The sequence below is a fragment of the Phaenicophaeus curvirostris genome, chromosome 2 (assembly GCF_032191515.1).
Source record: "Phaenicophaeus curvirostris isolate KB17595 chromosome 2, BPBGC_Pcur_1.0, whole genome shotgun sequence".
Taxonomy (NCBI): domain Eukaryota; kingdom Metazoa; phylum Chordata; class Aves; order Cuculiformes; family Cuculidae; genus Phaenicophaeus; species Phaenicophaeus curvirostris.
The window spans coordinates 49,287-66,917 of record NC_091393.1 but is presented as its reverse complement, the minus strand read 5'-3'; the positions used below and the strand labels follow the sequence as shown (position 1 = coordinate 66,917).

Below are 17,631 nucleotides of genomic sequence, written 5' to 3'. Positions count from 1 at the left end.
TTACTTTCACCTCACTTCTTCAAGACTTTGGAAAGCACTGTGAAGGAGAAATTCAGAAGGCAATGAAAACTGTTAAAATGTAACACTGATTCTGCAAATTCATTTGGCATTTTCTTTTTATTTTTTTTTTTTAACACAAATTGTGGGAGATATCTATGAGTTCAGAACTGGACTGACCACAGCTAGGTGTAAGCTAATTGTTACTTGAAATTAAACTACAATTAATGAAAAACTAAGATTACCACAGCGTACAGAACTGCCATTTCAGAAAAAGCTGATGGAGTTTAAGACTAGACAGACAAGTTATGAGGACTAAAGAGGTCTGCTACAGAAACAGGGGGGAAGTGTTCTGGAAGTTCTAAATGGTCACTGGACAACTACGGGCCATAACATGATGCTTTTATGAAAAAGTCCAGGACAATACTTGAGCAAATCATGTGTTTATGTTAGACATAAATTGCTCACTTCAATTATCAACAAATTCAGTCATGCAATGCTGAAGCAAGATGAAGCCAACTGTTCAGTTCAATTACAATGACCCAGAGCAGCTACCTGATGCAATCTGTATCACAGCCCCAAAGACATCTCTACAGCTCAACGGAGTGGCAATGCTGTCTGGTAACTGCATTAACTAACTATGCTGCTTGCAGAAACAATTGCTAACTATGCTGCTTGCAAAAACTAACATGAAAATGTGTACCAGTGCTCTTAGAAAAACACAAGTTGACTAAGAGAACTTTGTTTACTTAATCCTGCAAAACTGAGCCTAACAGGATGTGACTCCTTATAATGTTTTTTGGTTTTTCTTTTCTTTCTAGGATGCTCATAACAAGTTGCTGAGCCTCATCTTTAAAAATCTCTACCACTTTGTGACACAACATCCCAGTTCTCAAACCTGCCTACTGTCCAGCCCCACAAATGCTAGACAACCCCCTCCTTTCCCCTCTGTATCCTCTCTGCAAGAATCATAGAATCATTAAGGTTGGAAAAGAACCAAGATCTTCAAGTCCAACCATCAGCCCAACGTCACCATGTCTACTAAACCATGCCTTGAAGTGCCACATCTACATGCTTTCTGAACACCTCCAGGGATGGTGACTCCATCACTTCCCTGGGCAACCTGTTCCAATGCTTCACCACTCTTTCAGTAAATAATTTTCCTACTAGCCAATCTAAACTTCCCTTGATGCAACTTGAGGCCATTTCCTCTCATCCTATCACTTGTTACTTGGGAGAAGAGATCAACACCCGCCTCTCTACAACCTCCTTTCAGGTAGTTTTAAAAAGCAGTAAGGTCACCCCTCAGCCTCTTCTCCAGACTAAACAGAAGAGCCAATACCCTTCACCTTACCATGCCAAAAAGCTTATAAAAGGCCCTTAGGGGAAGGCATCATGGAGTTGTGCAGGGCAAATTAAAGAGTTGGCATAAGGTCAAATAAAAGCTGACCACAGAGGAAAGCGAGGCTAGAAACTAAAGGTGTTTTTATAATGAGAGAACTGCGGTTTTGGAACAGCCTTCTAGTAAAGGCTGCTGGAGTCACATTTTGTGAACAGTGACAATAACACCAAGAAAAAAACACCCACAAAGGCAAGTGTTGTGGGTACCTTTGGATAGGTAAACAACATAACTAAGCCAGTTAAAGAGTCCCTGGCAATGACGTCCTGGTACAGCTATGCTGCGCAAGGTCACCTCTTCAGAGGAATATCAAATTTAGACATGATGCTAAACAGCCATTGCATTTTATACACATGTGAACAACTCTGGATCCAATCTAATTACAACTGATTAAACCATATCAAAGCAAAATCACCTCATTGATTTCTTTCTAATCTCAGGATTGCAATGGTTTTCATCTGATTAACAACCCCAAAAGGAAAAAGGACATTAAACAGTGATTATTTAGAGTTACGTGTCTGGAACAAAGAGAATCGTATCTTTCCCAAACTAAGGCTGAAGTCCAAACTATTCAAATTAATCAGAGCTATCCTAAGGCACTTCCTCTGTCACGTGTCATCATTAACACATATTAACTTGTGGAATTCAAAAACCAGCAGCTATTTGGGAGAAGGAAGGGAAAGTACAGACAGCATTGCTCCCAGGCAGAAAGCTACTGGCAAAACATCACCCTGATTAGGAAAGCCATATTCCTGCAGATTTCCTGTGTATTTACAGACAAGTGTGTCATTGCACCAAAGAAAATACTTATCTTGTTAGAAGAAATCTGAGAGCCAGAATACTAGATGATTACTGTGCTTACCAAAAGCAGCAATTTTTTTCCTAATGAGGAAGTTGCAGATAAATCAGGCCCTTTTTTGCTTTACTTTGCTTTCCTCTCCCAAGGAGCTTTCTTTCACGCAAGCAGACTTGCCATAACACAGAACTGGCACCCCTGCAATATCCTACAGACCCCAAGCACACAGGAGTAAATACATTTCACTGCAAAGAGTTTCAGAGTCTGAGAAGCAGATAAGAGTTGTCCATTTTCTTCTCGCTCCAGATCATGGCTCCCCATTAAAGCCTAAGAGCACTTCAGACACTATTCTTTGACACAGGCTTACAGAGGGACAACACGTAGAAGCGGCAGAATGCTTTTCCTCTAGTAAAGGTAACTTCTCATTTGACAGTAAAGCCCTTGACGACAGTGAATCTCTTCTATGGTTTTTAAAACATTAAATAGTATTTTTTCCTCAAACACCAATAGTATTATTTTGTACCTAAAGCACACAGGAGTATAAAAAAATGATAGTCAATTTTTAGAATTAGCCAAAAACTACCAAAATAACTATTATCAATCATAAATGGAAGCCACGGGTTTGCCATCTTTCTACATCAAACAGCAAGAAAGAGAAGGAGTATGTCCCAGCCTCCTATGTCCTTTCTGCCTTCAGGCTACTAAGAAAAGCAAAGGCAGCAAATCTAAAATACAGCTCCAGTGGACTCTATCAGAAAAAAACATGAGGAGGTGCATATGAAATATCCTGCACAACAGATGCAGACAATTCACCCAGAGGTGAATGCTGCTTGATTTTGAAAGAAGAGGACTTCCTTCAGCAAAGGAACACAGAGTAACAGAGCTGTAGGGCCTAGAAAACACCAAGATCATCTGAGAGACAGACTTTCACCGAATTTATTGAGAACAAGTCATCCCCTCTATTCCTGCCTCAGAAATTGACACCTGTGAAATACATCAAGAGGTGGAAGTAATACACATAGTGTACAAGTCTTCAGTAAAGGCTATGACCCAAGTGTTCCATGGCTCTAAGCACTAAACCCATTCCATTCAAACTGAGGGTAACAGGGCTCAGCTGTAACACTGCTCTTTAGTTTCCGATTTAGCTGTTCTTTATTCAGTGTCCTACAGTTTTAATCCTCTAAACACTGTACTGAAAAGGCTCCTATTTCCTTTCAACAGCTATATGTACGTGTACATACACACTGTGTATACACATACATAGACAGAGGCTGAAGTCTTGGACTTTTTCCTACTTCAATAACGACAGAAATTAATATTACAAACAATTTATTTACCAAGGTCTTGAATCGAGGTTCTTTAAACAAATTTGTGTTTTTAATTGTAGAACCATTTCTCAGATAACAGGTTATGAATACAAGTATGAAAACACTACCCTACTGCCTCATTTTGGCTTACTTCTACTTGCATTTTCCTTGATAATTATTATAAAACAAAAGAATGCTCATGCTATAGTTTCATATCCAGGAATAAATTAAAAATCACAGGAACACTATACACACTTTCAAAAGAAGCCACTAACAAAAACTGACAGTGATGTTTTAAAGCAGTAATCCACTTTCCCCAGCAACTAAGAGGCAGGATTCAACCTCACAGTAACTCAATGTCAGCAACGCCTCTGAAGTACTAATTTCAAAATTTATTATAATAAAGATTGTCTTCTAGTATAAAATCCCAAGTTACGAGGCATAAGTCTCACAGCCCAGAAGGCCAACCATATCCTGGGCTCATCAAGAGAAGCATAGCCAGCAAGCCAAGGGAGCAAATCGTCCCTCTCTACTCTGCTCTTGTGACACCCCCCACGGACTACTGTGTCCAGTTCTGGAATCCCCAACATAAGAAGAATATGGAACTGTTCGAATGGGTCCAGAGAAGGGCCATGAAGATGATCAGAGGGCTGGAGCACCTCCCATATGAGGACAGGCTGAGAGAGTTCAGGTTGTTCAGCCTGGAGAAGAGAAGGCTCTGGGGAGACCTTATAGCAACATTACAGTACCTGAAGGGGCTACAGGAAAGCTGGGGAGGGACTGTTTACAAAGGCTTGGAGTGACAGGATAAGGGAGAATGACTTTAAATTGGAAGGGGGGCAAGATTTAGATTAGACTTTAGGAAGAAATTCTTTGCGATAAGAGTGGTGAGGCACTGGCACAGGTTGCCCAGGGAAGCTGTGGATGCCCCATCCCTGGAGGTGTTCAAGGCTAGGTTGGATGGGGCTGTGAGCAGCCTGGTCTGGTGGGAGGTGTCCCTGCCCATGGCAGGGGGGATGGCACTGGATGGGCTTTAAGGTCCCTTCCAACCCATTCTATGAAGCAAATTAAATTCACCTTAATTTTTTCCAAAACGCACCTGCTTAAATCCAAAAGCCTTCAGATAACCATTAGTGTTCCAGCTGATGTTTTATTTTTTTTAACTGGAAAGCATGTTCCAGGAGGCAAGACAAACAAAACACTGGTGAAAGACTTTGAACTGATATCAGTGAAGAATTAAGTGATCAGTGAATAGATGCTTTCTAATTTTCTTGTCTATTATTGTAAGACTTGTCCTCTTTACCTTGAGTTTTTCTATAAAGAGGTCAAGTTCAAGTTGGCCTCTTCACTAAAATGTTTGCAGCTGAATGATCTGCCCCTAATTATTTTCAATGAGATTTTTTTTCCTCTAGTAAATATTCAGAGAAGTAAATAAAAAGTAGTGGTTTGAGTAACAATTAACAAAAACATTAAAACTCCGTGCAGTTCATAACCTATGGAGAGTCCTGTGAAAGACCTGAACAGCAAGACTTCTTTTCTAGAGTGTGATTTACAGCAACTAGATTAAGCATAAAAGGGACAAAATAACCTATCTTTTCATTCACACATATTTGACGACCAAAAATAGTATGTTACTAACAACTTTAATAAACAGCAACATCAGATGACTGAACATCTTGAAAGCTAACTTCTTTTCAGAGTTTACTTACTTGTGCTGTCTGTCTGTAGCCCACCTCACTGGTCTTGGGGCACAGTTCCACATCACGTTGCCCCTAATTAAGCCACTTACAAATCTTCTCCTTCCTACTAGTTTACCGTCTCATTCTGCTCACACAATTGTTAGTGGGAGTAACTATACTAGTTTAGGTGATGTCACTTAAAAGTTATCAACCTTATAGTAGGATTGGACCTACAGTTGCATGAGCAAAACTGCAATGCAGTCTTATAAGGAGTCAGAACTGGCCATTTTATTACAGAATGACACCCAGGCGAGTAAAAGTTAACAATTTTAGATGAAATTAGCAACAGCACTGGGCTCCAAAACTTCCATGTCATTAATTATAAGCTTTACATTATCAATTTGGTGTCGGGAGGTAACTACAACATATTCAATTCAAAGCAAATGTAGAAAAAAGTCAGTTATGTCACCAATCATGAAAAATACCTGTACTCAGTACTGTTCTGATACACACCTTGAAGAAACCACAATGAAGGACAGAACTGGTGGACACAGTGATAAGTACCATACACCCATTTATTATCAGTTGTTCTGTAAAGGGAAAGTGAACTTGACAAACTAAGTCCTCTAAAGTAACTAAACGTATGGAAGAGGATATCCCACTGATACGGCCTGTGCTTTCCAAAAGACTTCTGTAAGGTTCTTCTTAGCCTTTCATGACAAATATCTAAATATTGCAAAAACGTGACTAAACGTATGGCCAATTCTCTCAGCAGAAGGAAATTGCCAGGAGTTCTGCAGGAATCTGTGTTGGAACCACAACACAGTCCTCTAATAAGTAACCTTGGTAAATCAGTGAGCAGTCAAATCAAGCTTCTAGACATTAACTTATTCTGGGTAACAAGACGTGGGGGGAGAGTAAACTGAACAATTGCAAAGATCAACCAAGTATACTCTAGATTGGTGTATGAAGTTCAGCAACAGGGACTATCCTAATGTTTTATATATAAGGATGAGCTTAGAGCTCAGTATTACTTCAGCAATGAGATCTTGGTGTTGTAAGAAACTGTTCTGTGAAAAACCCAGCTGAGCACTCAATAGTTATAAACGCAAAGCAAATGTTTTGAGAATTTCTGTTAGGAAAGGAAGAAAACATTATTTCATCACATAAGCTATGAATACATACAAGCTTGAGTAGGATGCACAGTCCCGGTCCCCATCTCAAAGAGGGTCAACTATAAAACGTTCATTTAAGGTTAAATAAGGGCCATTGAACACACGAGAAGATTTACGTTAAAAATATAGTCTTTGGGCTGGGAGAGAGAAAAGTGCATGAAGAGGTAGAGGTTGTAAAAAACCTGACAGCCAGGGCAGGATTGAATGTTTACTGCTTCCTCCAGTACAGCAATTAAGGTTGCCAAATAAAATCAGAAGCAGGCGCAAAAAAAAAAAAAGGTAATTATTTGCACTATGGGCAGCAGAGCTGGTGAACTTCTTGCCATAGCATGGTATAGACGCTATGCTAAAAGGGAATCACTGAACAGATAACCATTGTAAACTGGGAGAATATACAGAGGAAGCATTTACATTTGTCCTGTTATTCCCTCCTTGTGGCACAAACGTTGGCAGTATGTAAAGATGACACCTGACCCGACCCAGTATACCCACTCTTTCATTTCTTAAAAAAGCTGATGGTATTTGAACTTTACCGGTGAGGCTTTGTAGAAGTCACAATGCTAGCAAATACCCTAGTTTCAAATAATTCAAACAGCCAACCCAGATAAAGTCGTATTTTGAATGTAAAATGAATCACTTTCAATAGATACATTTAGAATGCTTAAGTTATTTTTGTACAAGGGAAATATTAAGTGAGAATCTGCAAATCTCTTCAACAGTCTAAAATTCTACATTTAAATTGCTGGAGACATCTTTTTGCTCAGGAAAGAAATTAAGTACCCATTTTGGGCCTTCCCCTACTACTGATATGGTCCAAACAGCACAACCTCTCTCACCATGAAATAGACACAGAAGGTATCAGGTCCTGTCAGGTCCTGCCTAACAACTGTGGGAAAGGACCACCAGGAGAAGGCAGCACCACAGGGTGGAAGGACACTGCAGCAGCCCCAGTCTAGGTATCAAAATGCTGCAGATCTGCACCCTTCTTTACAAGCGTGAATTTGAGGGCAGAAAAAATACAACAGTCCAAACAAGCAAAAACCACACAAAAAGCAAACACCAAAACCACCAAACCCCAAATCCTCACTTTGGAATCACTGTTGATCCCATCTCTCGTCATTTACTTAGCTCCTCTCAAGTTCCTGTTCCTGCTGCAAGAAATGGTTTCATGAGCAGTTAAACCAAACTAAACCATCACACTCTACCCTTGAATGTCAGGTTAAATAGCACAGACTCATTGCTCTCTACAACTACCTGAAAGGACGTTGTAGAGAGGAGGGTGCTGGCCTCTTCTCCCAAGTGACGGGGGACAGGACAAGAGGGAATGGCCTCAAGCTCCGCCAGGGGAGGTTTAGGCTAGACGTTAGGAAAAAATTCTTTACAGAAAGGGTCATTGGGCACTGGAACAGGCTGCCCAGGGAGGTGGTTGAGTCACCTTCCCTGGAGGTGTTTAAGGCACGGGTGGACGAGGTGCTGAGGGATATGGTTTAGTGTTTGGTAGGAACGGTTGGACTCGGTGATCCGGTGGGTCTCTTCCAACCTGGTTATTCTGTGATTCTGTGATTCTGTGACTCTAATATGTACCCGGTAAATCCTGGTACTTCAGTGGCATCTACACAGTAGTCAAGATATTCCAGCAGCAAGTAGAAAATTAAGAACAAGGTATATAATACAACTTTTACAATGCTGTTTTCATAAGTTTCCATAACAGAAGATGAATTTTAAAAATAAACAGCTTTGTTTTCATGTTCATGTAATGAGAGATGAAGTTCTTGTAATAGCTTTATATTAATACTGAAAAGCTTTTTATTGTAAGTGTTCTGGACAGCCTCAAAGCTACCTAAATAACGTCTAATACAGAGTTATTAATTTTACTTCACTGATAGGAACCTACAATTCTTACAAGATTATAATATTTAAAAATTCCATTAAAAAACATGCCTTTTTTCCAAAAAACAGAGCAGTTTACTTAACACTGTCCAAACACTGTTTTGAAAAGCAGTTTGAGATAATGAATAGGCATTACTGATGACATCTCATTATGTTTGCCTTTTTCTTTAAATGTTTCTCAAAAAAACATACTGCTTCAAAACAACAATATAGTAAAAAACTAACAATACAGTGGAAATACAACCATTATATCCTATTCTATTCTCCCTTTTAATAGTCACCTAATAAGCTATATTTTTCTGAACTTGAAATGGTTCAAGTTAACCATAGTACACTCAATCTCTCAGTATTTAGAAAAAAAAAATCAATTTGTATGCAACAATAGCTCTTAAATGCATAACTGAGTTTCATTGACTCTCCTCGCACTTCCTGACACAATGCCTGAAGGTTATATTAACAGGAAAGGACAAGCATATGCAGGCACAAGATGCTTATATTCACAGATAAAGTTTTCACGCCTACACCCGTTCACCACATAAGCATTATCAATGAGCACAGCATCCTGTGTTTTTATCCTATCCTTTTATCCTGACCTTCACCAGCATCCTGCAAATGTATCCCATACTACTGAAATGCTACTGAGGTAAGGTTAATGAGATTTCAATGGGCTGTGAGCATGGACAGGGGTCACAGTCAATCCGCTTCAACCAATCTTATCTCACCTGAGGATCAGAAGCAGCCCAGAACAATTCTACCCAGGAGTGGGAGCAGCAGTATGAGGTAGTAGAGAGATGTCCTTCCTTTCCCCCAGCTCCTCTAAGGTACAAGCGCTCATTACTCCATTATCGATAAAACTGAAGAAACACTGCCTGCGTTCTCTATGTTAACTTGAATCACATCCAAGCAGACTCACTGTTTGTCCTTAAAGAGCCAAATAAATTCTATACCCTCAGTTCCTCTACTTCCATCTTAAATTTGAATGACAACCTTGAGATCTACAGACAGAAAATGCACCAAAAAATTAGAGAAACCTTTACATTTACACTATTATACATGGATATCCACCACAGCAGGCAGATACATAGAAAAGTATGGTTCCTAACATAGTAAACCTTTACAGAGGTACTTTCTCAGGACTTCTATTCAAGGTTTTGAACGCAGCTGCCAAGCACTACCTATTCACAAGAACGCGTGACTACAGGAACACGCGAGAGTGACTGTTCATAAAGGCTTGTGGTGACAGGACAAGGGGCAATGTGTATCAACTGGGGACAGGCAGATTTAGACTAGATATTAGGAAGAATTTCTTCACCATGAGAGTGGTGAGACACTGGCACATGTTGCTCAGGGACGCTGTGGCTGCCCCGTCCCGGGAGGTGTTCAAGGCCAGGTTGGATGGCACCTTGGGCAGCCTGATCCAGTGGGAGGTGCCCCTGCCCATGGCAGGGAGGTTGGAACTGGATAGGCTTTAAGGTCCCTTCCAACCCTAACTATTCTATGATTCTATCTACAGCAGAAAGCAAAAATTCTACTGTTTCAAATACAGTAAAAACCAAAATAGCATTGTCACCATTGTATTCTATTCTCTTTCAATAATCACCTAATATGCTATATTGAAGTATTTCTGTACTTTGCCCAGACTCAATACAAAAAGGCTGGACTAGAACAAGGGTTCTCAAACTGCCTACGCTACTTCTAGACGCATTGTGTCTTCAAAATTTGCAGGGAATAGCCTCATTTAACCAGATTCTTTAAAATATTTTCTTTGTACTAGCCCCGTGTTTTTCAAGCAAACTTAAGCTACAACTCAGAAACAGAAACATTTAGGAGGGAAGGGTCCAGGGGAAGCAGGTTAGTGAGTAACAGGACTAAATACAGCTGGAAAGGGAGGGGACTGAAAACAAAATAAAATAAAATCCCATACTTAATTTCTATCCCAATGAAAGTAAACTGAACAGCTGTTAACCATTTCATATCAATATTTTTTTCTTAGATAAGAAAAATGCAGCACCTGTTTTTTTCCTTGCCTCAGTAGGTTTTTCTGTTCTTACACTTCAAGAAGAAAGATCTATGTCCTCTACGTCCCAAGAAGAATAGCTCCTACAACCTCTTTTCTCTAAGAGAAGAGTCTACAAGAGAAAACCTTTACTAACATTATCCTTGCATTCACAGCTATTGTTCTTTATGTTCGCTTGTTTGTTTTGAACCATTTTCAACACCTTGTTTTGTTCAAGTTAATGCAAAAGACTTGGTATAGAGATTTCTTCTATTCCCAGCAGCTTTCTAGCACATTATGAATAACCAGTGCCCTAAACCAGGATAATTTATTTAACGCAGACCTAAATGAAGTAAAAAATTAGACAGAACGACAAGTTTTCATTGAAAGATGTACTTAAAGCACATCATCTCTGATCACCTGTTTCAGCACAACCTCATAATTTCATGTCTCAATTCAGCAGCACAGGCATAAGTCAAAAAGTACACGAAGTTCTGTAAACCCATCAGCACTGTGTGACAACTGGCACATTATTCAACTAAGTTCATTCACCTCTTGCAACTCCATTTCCTTTCTAGACGCTGATGTTTAATCCACACAAGCCCACAGCGAAACTGGTTCAAGTCCACCAACATAAAGATACTTTGATGGGCACTCAACCACTCCTAACTGCCAAGAGAAAAATATCTTTTCAACTGTAACCATTAATATTTCGAAAAACTTAAAAATTGTCATTTCAGAAAATACTTTTTAATTAAGCGAGTTTCTTCCAGTTCTCCACATTGTTCAGGTGCTCTATTTGGCACAAGGGAGGAGGAGAAATACAAGACGTGCTCTGCTAAAGCATTGCTACCTTGAAGCAGTTATGACACTAGCCCAAGACACAAAGTTGAACAATTAACCTTTTACAAGAGCCTTATTAGCTCTACAATGAACACCTAAGAAATGAAGTTATTGGGACAAATCTGTTTTACAAAGTCAATTACCTGCTTGTTTGGTTTATCAAAGCTGAGGTAATGAAATTATAGGACGACTACCACACCACAGCAAAACTCTCCAATATATTCATAAGCATTGATCCCTACTGCAGGCTGTAGCAACACTTCATGTGGACTCGCAGCAAATGCCTAGAGAAAGAAGGTTTAGACACTCAGGAAACAAAAGCAGTTCAGACTTTACTAAGGACTTGAAAGACTCAAGTTGTTAAGTCACACTGTTCAAGACAGCAGTATTGAAAAATCCTTTCAAAGTATATTTTTAAAAGAACTAAAAGCAAAAATCTTAATTGCTTGCCAAAAAAATGCCCCGCTAAAAAACTGACATCAGGTAACGCATTTTGAGTTTTCTCTAAGTAGCAAAACAATACAGACATATTCTTAATTACCAGTATTCACTACGGCAAGAACAAATCTTTCTATTATTTGCTCTGCGGGCATTTACTGCAAACCACAGCACAGAACAAATCCTTGAATCTTACACATTGTCAATTCTCTGACTTTTGGTGCTAAACGTCACTTGCAGAGTCATGAACATTTTGCACTCACATTCTGTGTGTCCCCCCTCCATGATACTCTCTACTCTACCAAGTACCAGCAATCTCTGCCTGTGCATATGCAGAAGAAAAGAGTGGGCATCAAAGGCTCAACCTCACCGCTATAGTGCTGCACTCTTGCTTCAGACTAGTTACAGTTTGCTGTCACAAAACAGTGAGGCTAAAGCACATCTTCCAATCTAGTTTCTGCCAAAAAAATGAACCTGCTCTGTATCTTTCAGGTGCTCTGGTTCGCACTGCAGAAGGGTCTTGTAGCGAGGAGGACAGGCATGTGATTTCCTTCCCAGAAGTACACTTCAATTCAGCCCTCTCACTCCCAGCAGGCTCTACAGCAGTTGGAGCTGGAACAGCTACCTAGTCCACTTGGACATCATCAACTGCCCAGGGAGCTCTACACTGGATTCTCTAGCACAAGTAGGACAGAACAATTCCAGAACAGAAACATTAGTTGGTCCTGCACAGAGAGAGCCCCAGCCTTGGTAGAGCTTATTAAGTTGGGCCCAGTACCACACCTCACTGGTTGGAAAACCTGCTCTAAATTAGTATCAAAATCAATACCTCTTATCAAAGTCCAGATATTCCTGCTCACTACATGAATCAGAAGCTAGCAGTACTGGAAAACAACTTCTGAAGACAGGTCTTCCCTTACCTTCCAAAACTATACATATGTTTCAGTGAACTACTCTGAAAACAAGAAGTCACAGCTAAACAATCAGTACTTTGCATCCTCACAAGGTTTTGATTTATTCGTGAAATCCAGTTCAAGTGCTGGAACAGGTATGGTTGAATATATACAAAGCTGTGTGAAGACTATTCAGAGGATTTTGCTGGAAAGGAGTCACACAAGAACCAAACACTTAAACAACCAACACACCACAATGATGCATGGGAGTGCTCCAATAGTCCTGAATGCAATCTGCACAACATAAACTCTTTATTTGAAAAGAGTCTGCAGAACAGAACACAACACAACCAGAACATGGTAGCCATGCTATCAAACCATATGCTAAACACTGGACTAGACTCACCTTTTAAAATCCATTAAGACAATTATGAGGCAGAAGCCATTCATTTCCATTCATTGCCATGCCTGGCAATTTTCACCTAGTTGACCCATTGTTGTACCAACAGCATAATAATAAAATTTACTTTGTGTTTTGGAAAGTAAGGTTAGATACAACTTTGTACGAATCTAGCATTAACTGCAGAATGATTTACAGGAGGACCTCCACACACAGCACTAGCAAGAGGGAAAGAAATGAGTCACGTTCAATGGCAGGCCTACTTGGAAACTGGGTACCATCCATACAGCCATATTGCAAAGTTAGGCTTCCATTTTCTGCCATTCTATAAGGATATCTGAAGTGCAAATATAGAACTAGTAAAGTCTTCCCAGGTTTGACAGTATTTCAGCAGCTTTTCCTGCTTCTGTTAGCCCCTTCAAACTAAAGTCAATAGCACCAAGCATCAATGCTGGCTATACCATTCTGCTCAGCATCTCATCTAAGTCACATCCATTTTCCCCAGAAGCAGCTGCTAAGAACTACAAAGGAAGCAAAACATTATTCAAGAGAAAGAAAAATTTTCTTCCCTATTGCTTCCCACTTTTCTCCAGAACAAAAATAAAGTTTGCGGAAAGGTTACAGAAGTACAGTTCTCTTCTGTCTCCAATTTCCCACTCCTTCAACATGACCCAAAGATTACAAAATACCTTCAACAACAGTAATACCTCCCTCTTGCAACTGTCAGAACTATGCAAGACATGGCAGAGAAAGCCTTCCTTGCAACAGAAGGGACTAATTCTTCAGTGGTGCAACAGGTAGTAGTACCTGGACAGCAGTGATCAGTCCCTCAAAGAGGTTCTCTAGCCAGTGCCCTGTCGGAAGCCCCAAGCATGTTTCTCATCAACCAAGATTGCAAACAGCAGTGATTCACCACCCAAGTAGCCCTTGTTCCATCAATACTTTTCTACTTACTCCTTAGGAGAGGCTACAGGAATAAGATTTAATTGTTGAGTATTTCTTTCACATATAAAACTAAGTTAAACAGAACCATTTAAAATAGAATACAAAAACACTACATAACCATCAGACAATACACAAAACATGCAGTAAACAAAAGGGATTTTTCTCAAACAGCAAAACACAAGTGTTCTTAAGAGGCCAGTAGGTTCAGCAATGGGATTCAGCATCAAGCACATCCATTTTACTGAACATTTACCATCCCGCCTTTAAACTCAATTTCTACAGCCTTTTCCACTGCAGTTAAAAACGTGTTCCTGGCAGCCTATATACCAAAATGCCTTCTCTCTCTCTAAGAACAGGGGGATGGGGGAAAGACAAAGAGGGAAATGACTGTGGAAATGAAACCTGGAAGTACTCAGAGAAACTTTCTAACATTGTTTGGGTGACAAAACGTCACCCCATAGGGTGGAACAGAAACACAGCGCCGAGGGCACCGCATGACTTGCAGTGGGAAAAAGAATTAAAGCCCCATTTTCACGCCGGCCGTGACCTTACAACAAAGAGAAGCAGAGCCTGGTAACTTTTCCCCTTTGGCGTCAACTCCAGGACAACGTTCAATAGTTTATTCTTTTCCCACGATGAAAATTTAGGTCATACGCCCCGAAACACCAAGGAAGGCAGAAGGGACGGGGTGGAGAAGGGGGGAAGAAAAATCCAACCAACTCCCGAACCGCAGCCCCGGACCCCGGCGCAGCAATGACTCTGCAGGAGGAGCGGTGCGGTCGGACAGGAGGGCTCCGACCCTCCCATTCCCCTCGGAGCCCACGAACGGGTCACCCTGCGAGCCCGGTGCCCCCCCAACCCCCCCCCGGGGCCGCTGAATGGACTCGCCCTGCGAGTCTGGTTGCCCCCACTCTTGCCTCCCACCACCACCCCCCCCCCCACCAGGAGTCGCTGAATGGGTCACGCCGCGAGCCCGGTGCCCCCCGGCCGCTAAATGGACTCACACCGTGAGTCCGGTTACCCCCACTCCTGCCTCCCCCACCCCGCGCCCACGAATGGACCGTCCCGCAGCCGCGGCGGGCGGTGCGGGCCCAGCGCGGTGCCGGGAACGGAGGTGGGGGGAGCACCAGGGGCCAGGGCCGCTCACCGGCGTGCTGGTCCCGCGGCCACAGGTAGTAGGTGGCGGGGATGACGATGAGCCCCACGAAGCTGGTGAGGAAGTAGAAGAACGTGTTGCCGCTGTCGTCGTACTGGAACTGCTGCCCCGCCATGGCCGCTCAGCGCCGCCCGCCTTTGCCTTGCCTGCGCCCCTCTTCCTCCTCCTCGCCGCCGCCGCCGGCCGCCCGGCCTCGCCGTCCCGCCTCGCGCGGGGCCGAGCCAGCCGCTCCGGGATCCCGCGAGAACGGGCGCTCTCCCGCCCCTGGAGCGGCGCGGCCGCGGAAGGAGACGTGTCACCCGGCAGCCACCATCGCCGCGCGGCGTCACCAGCCGCCCCACCCCCCGGCCTGTCACGTGACCCGGCCCCCGCCCCGCCTTCCGCCGCGCCGCTTGTCACGTGACAGGCACCCACCACCCCGCGCGGGGCCGGGGCGGCAGCGCGGGAGGGCGGAGGGGAAAGGGAGTTCGAAGCTCGTCCGGTTCCAGCCCCCCTGACATGAGCAGGGACACCTCCCACTGACCAGGCTGCTCAGAGACTCATCCAACCTGGCCTTGAACACCTCCAGGGATGGGGCAGCCACAGCTTCCCTGGGCAACCTGTGCCAGGGCCTCACTGCCCTTATCGCAAAGATATCCTCAAGTCTAATCTAAATCTTCCCCCCCCTTCCAATTTAAAGCCATTCCCCCTTATCCTATCACCCCAAGCCTTTGTAAACAGTCTCTCCCCAGCTTTCCTGTAGCCCTTTCAGGTACTGGAAGGTCGCTATAAGGTCTCCTCAGAGCCTTCTCCAGGCTGAACAAGCCCAAATCTCTCAGCCTGTCCTCATATGGGAGGTGCTCCAGCCCCCGGATCATCTTCGTAGCCCTCCTCTAGGCATTCCAACAGTTCCATATCCTTATGTTGGGGATTCCAGAACTGGACACAATATTGGAGATGAGGTCTCACAAGAGAGGAATAGAGGGGCAGAATCACCTCCCTCAACCTGCTGGCTGCGCTTCTTTTGATGCTGCCCAGGATACGATCAGCCTTCTGGGCTGCCAGCGCACATTTATGCCCCGTCCCTGGGGATGTTCAAGGCCAGGTTGGATGGAGCCTTGGGCAGCTTGATCTAGTGGGACATGTCCCTGCTTCTTGATGCCATTGGTTTTGAGCCCAGCTAAGGGGTTTTTATCAGTTGTTGGGACCATCACTCCTTTGCCCTGTTGGATCGTGAGGGGGTTTTCTGTGACTTCTGTTGACCTGGTGAGGTAGTCCCAGAGAGCTGCTTTTGGCCTCATCCTGTCTCTGCTTTCCACTTGCCAGCTTGTTGAGCTATTAGCCAAGAGCCACTGGAAAAGAGGTTCTGAGAAAAATTATTCCTGCTGTCGAGCTCTGGTAGTGCAGGGCTCCCCAGCCAGGAGGCAGGCTGCGGATGGTGTTATGGAAATTAACACATGCCAGCCACCATAACAGGGTTTAACTCGAGGTAACTGCTGAATCAATAAGCTAAAAAGAGATTCTTTTATAGAGTCCTTTTTATTAATAGCACTACTCCTCAAGCTGCGTGCTTCCAAAGAAGGACTCCAAACAGAGAGATCCCTGGGTAGTTACACCCTTACCATCTAAGTTCCTCGGTCCTCACATGACAGTTCGGACCAACAGCAGTATTAAGGTCTGGGGTCTTCTTGCTTTCTATTGGTTTCATTTGCTTGGTGTTTAGCTACTAAGTGGTTCCCTATTAAGTGGTCATCTTATACAATATACAGTATCCTGTTTCACTTCCTCTAGGTTGGTTTTGGCAGATTCTGTGGTTAGATGTGTAATATATTGTAATACATTTGTTACAGTTTGAATACTGCAGTCTGTAGGCTTTGTTCACTGCAGCTCTTAGTGTTTAAGCTGCCAGTGCCGGGCTTGGGCTAACTTTTTTCTACAACAGTCCTCCCTTTGTTTTTATTAACATTCTTGTTATCATTTGGGAGCAGAATATTTGTAGCCTCTAAGGTGTAAGCACAGTTGAGTAGAGCAAATGCTACAACACTGAATACAAAAAAACCAGTCTTGCAAAGATCGTTATAAAAAATAATAACCCATACAGAATTCATTTAGGAGCCTGAGCTCCTAAATGGGGTACATGGGAGGTGAACCAAGACCATACTCCATGGAATCCTGCTGGAGTGTTGTCCACTTGCACTTTATGCATTCATTTTACTTGTTCCTACAACATCCAGACATCAGCGGAAATCCTTCCACTCTGGTCAACGTGCATCGAACAACTACTATTAATACAATTATACACATTCTCGCTTGTGAAGCTAACAAATTGTCTAATGACTTTCTATTTTGCAGTATAATTTTGGAGGGTTGCGAAATGTCTTCTTGTAATGCCGTAATTGTGTCAGCAATATTATTGCCAAGAATTTCAGTTGCTGCTGAAATGCTAACTAAAGCCTCTTCTCATTCACCTACTCCCAAACAGGGAAGAAACTATCTAGCAAAGGAGTGCAATGCAGTCAGCCTTACTACTAGTGGATTATTATGTGTGGTCCTATGAACAAATGTTTGTAACCATAATCATAGAATCATAGAAGACCAAGTTGGAAGGGACCTCAAGGACGATCTGGTCCAACCTTTCTTGGCAAAAACATAGATAAGGTGGCCTGGCACCCTGTCCAGCTGAATCTTAAAAGTGTCTGGTGTTGGGGAATCCATCACTTCCCTGGGGAGATTATTCC

General features: G+C 42.7%; 1 protein-coding gene across 1 annotated transcript in view; it reads right to left on the bottom strand.

Moving 5' to 3' along the window:
- Window positions 1-15,255, bottom strand: part of LOC138717586 (translocation protein SEC63 homolog) — a 58,234-nt gene extending 42,979 nt beyond the window's left edge. Inside the window, exon 1 of the mRNA XM_069851115.1 lies at window positions 14,906-15,255. Within this exon, the coding sequence (XP_069707216.1) occupies window positions 14,906-15,029 (124 nt within the window). The 5' untranslated portion in view covers window positions 15,030-15,255. The remainder of the gene's footprint in view (window positions 1-14,905) is intronic.
- Between the last annotated feature and the right edge of the window lie 2,376 nt (window positions 15,256-17,631).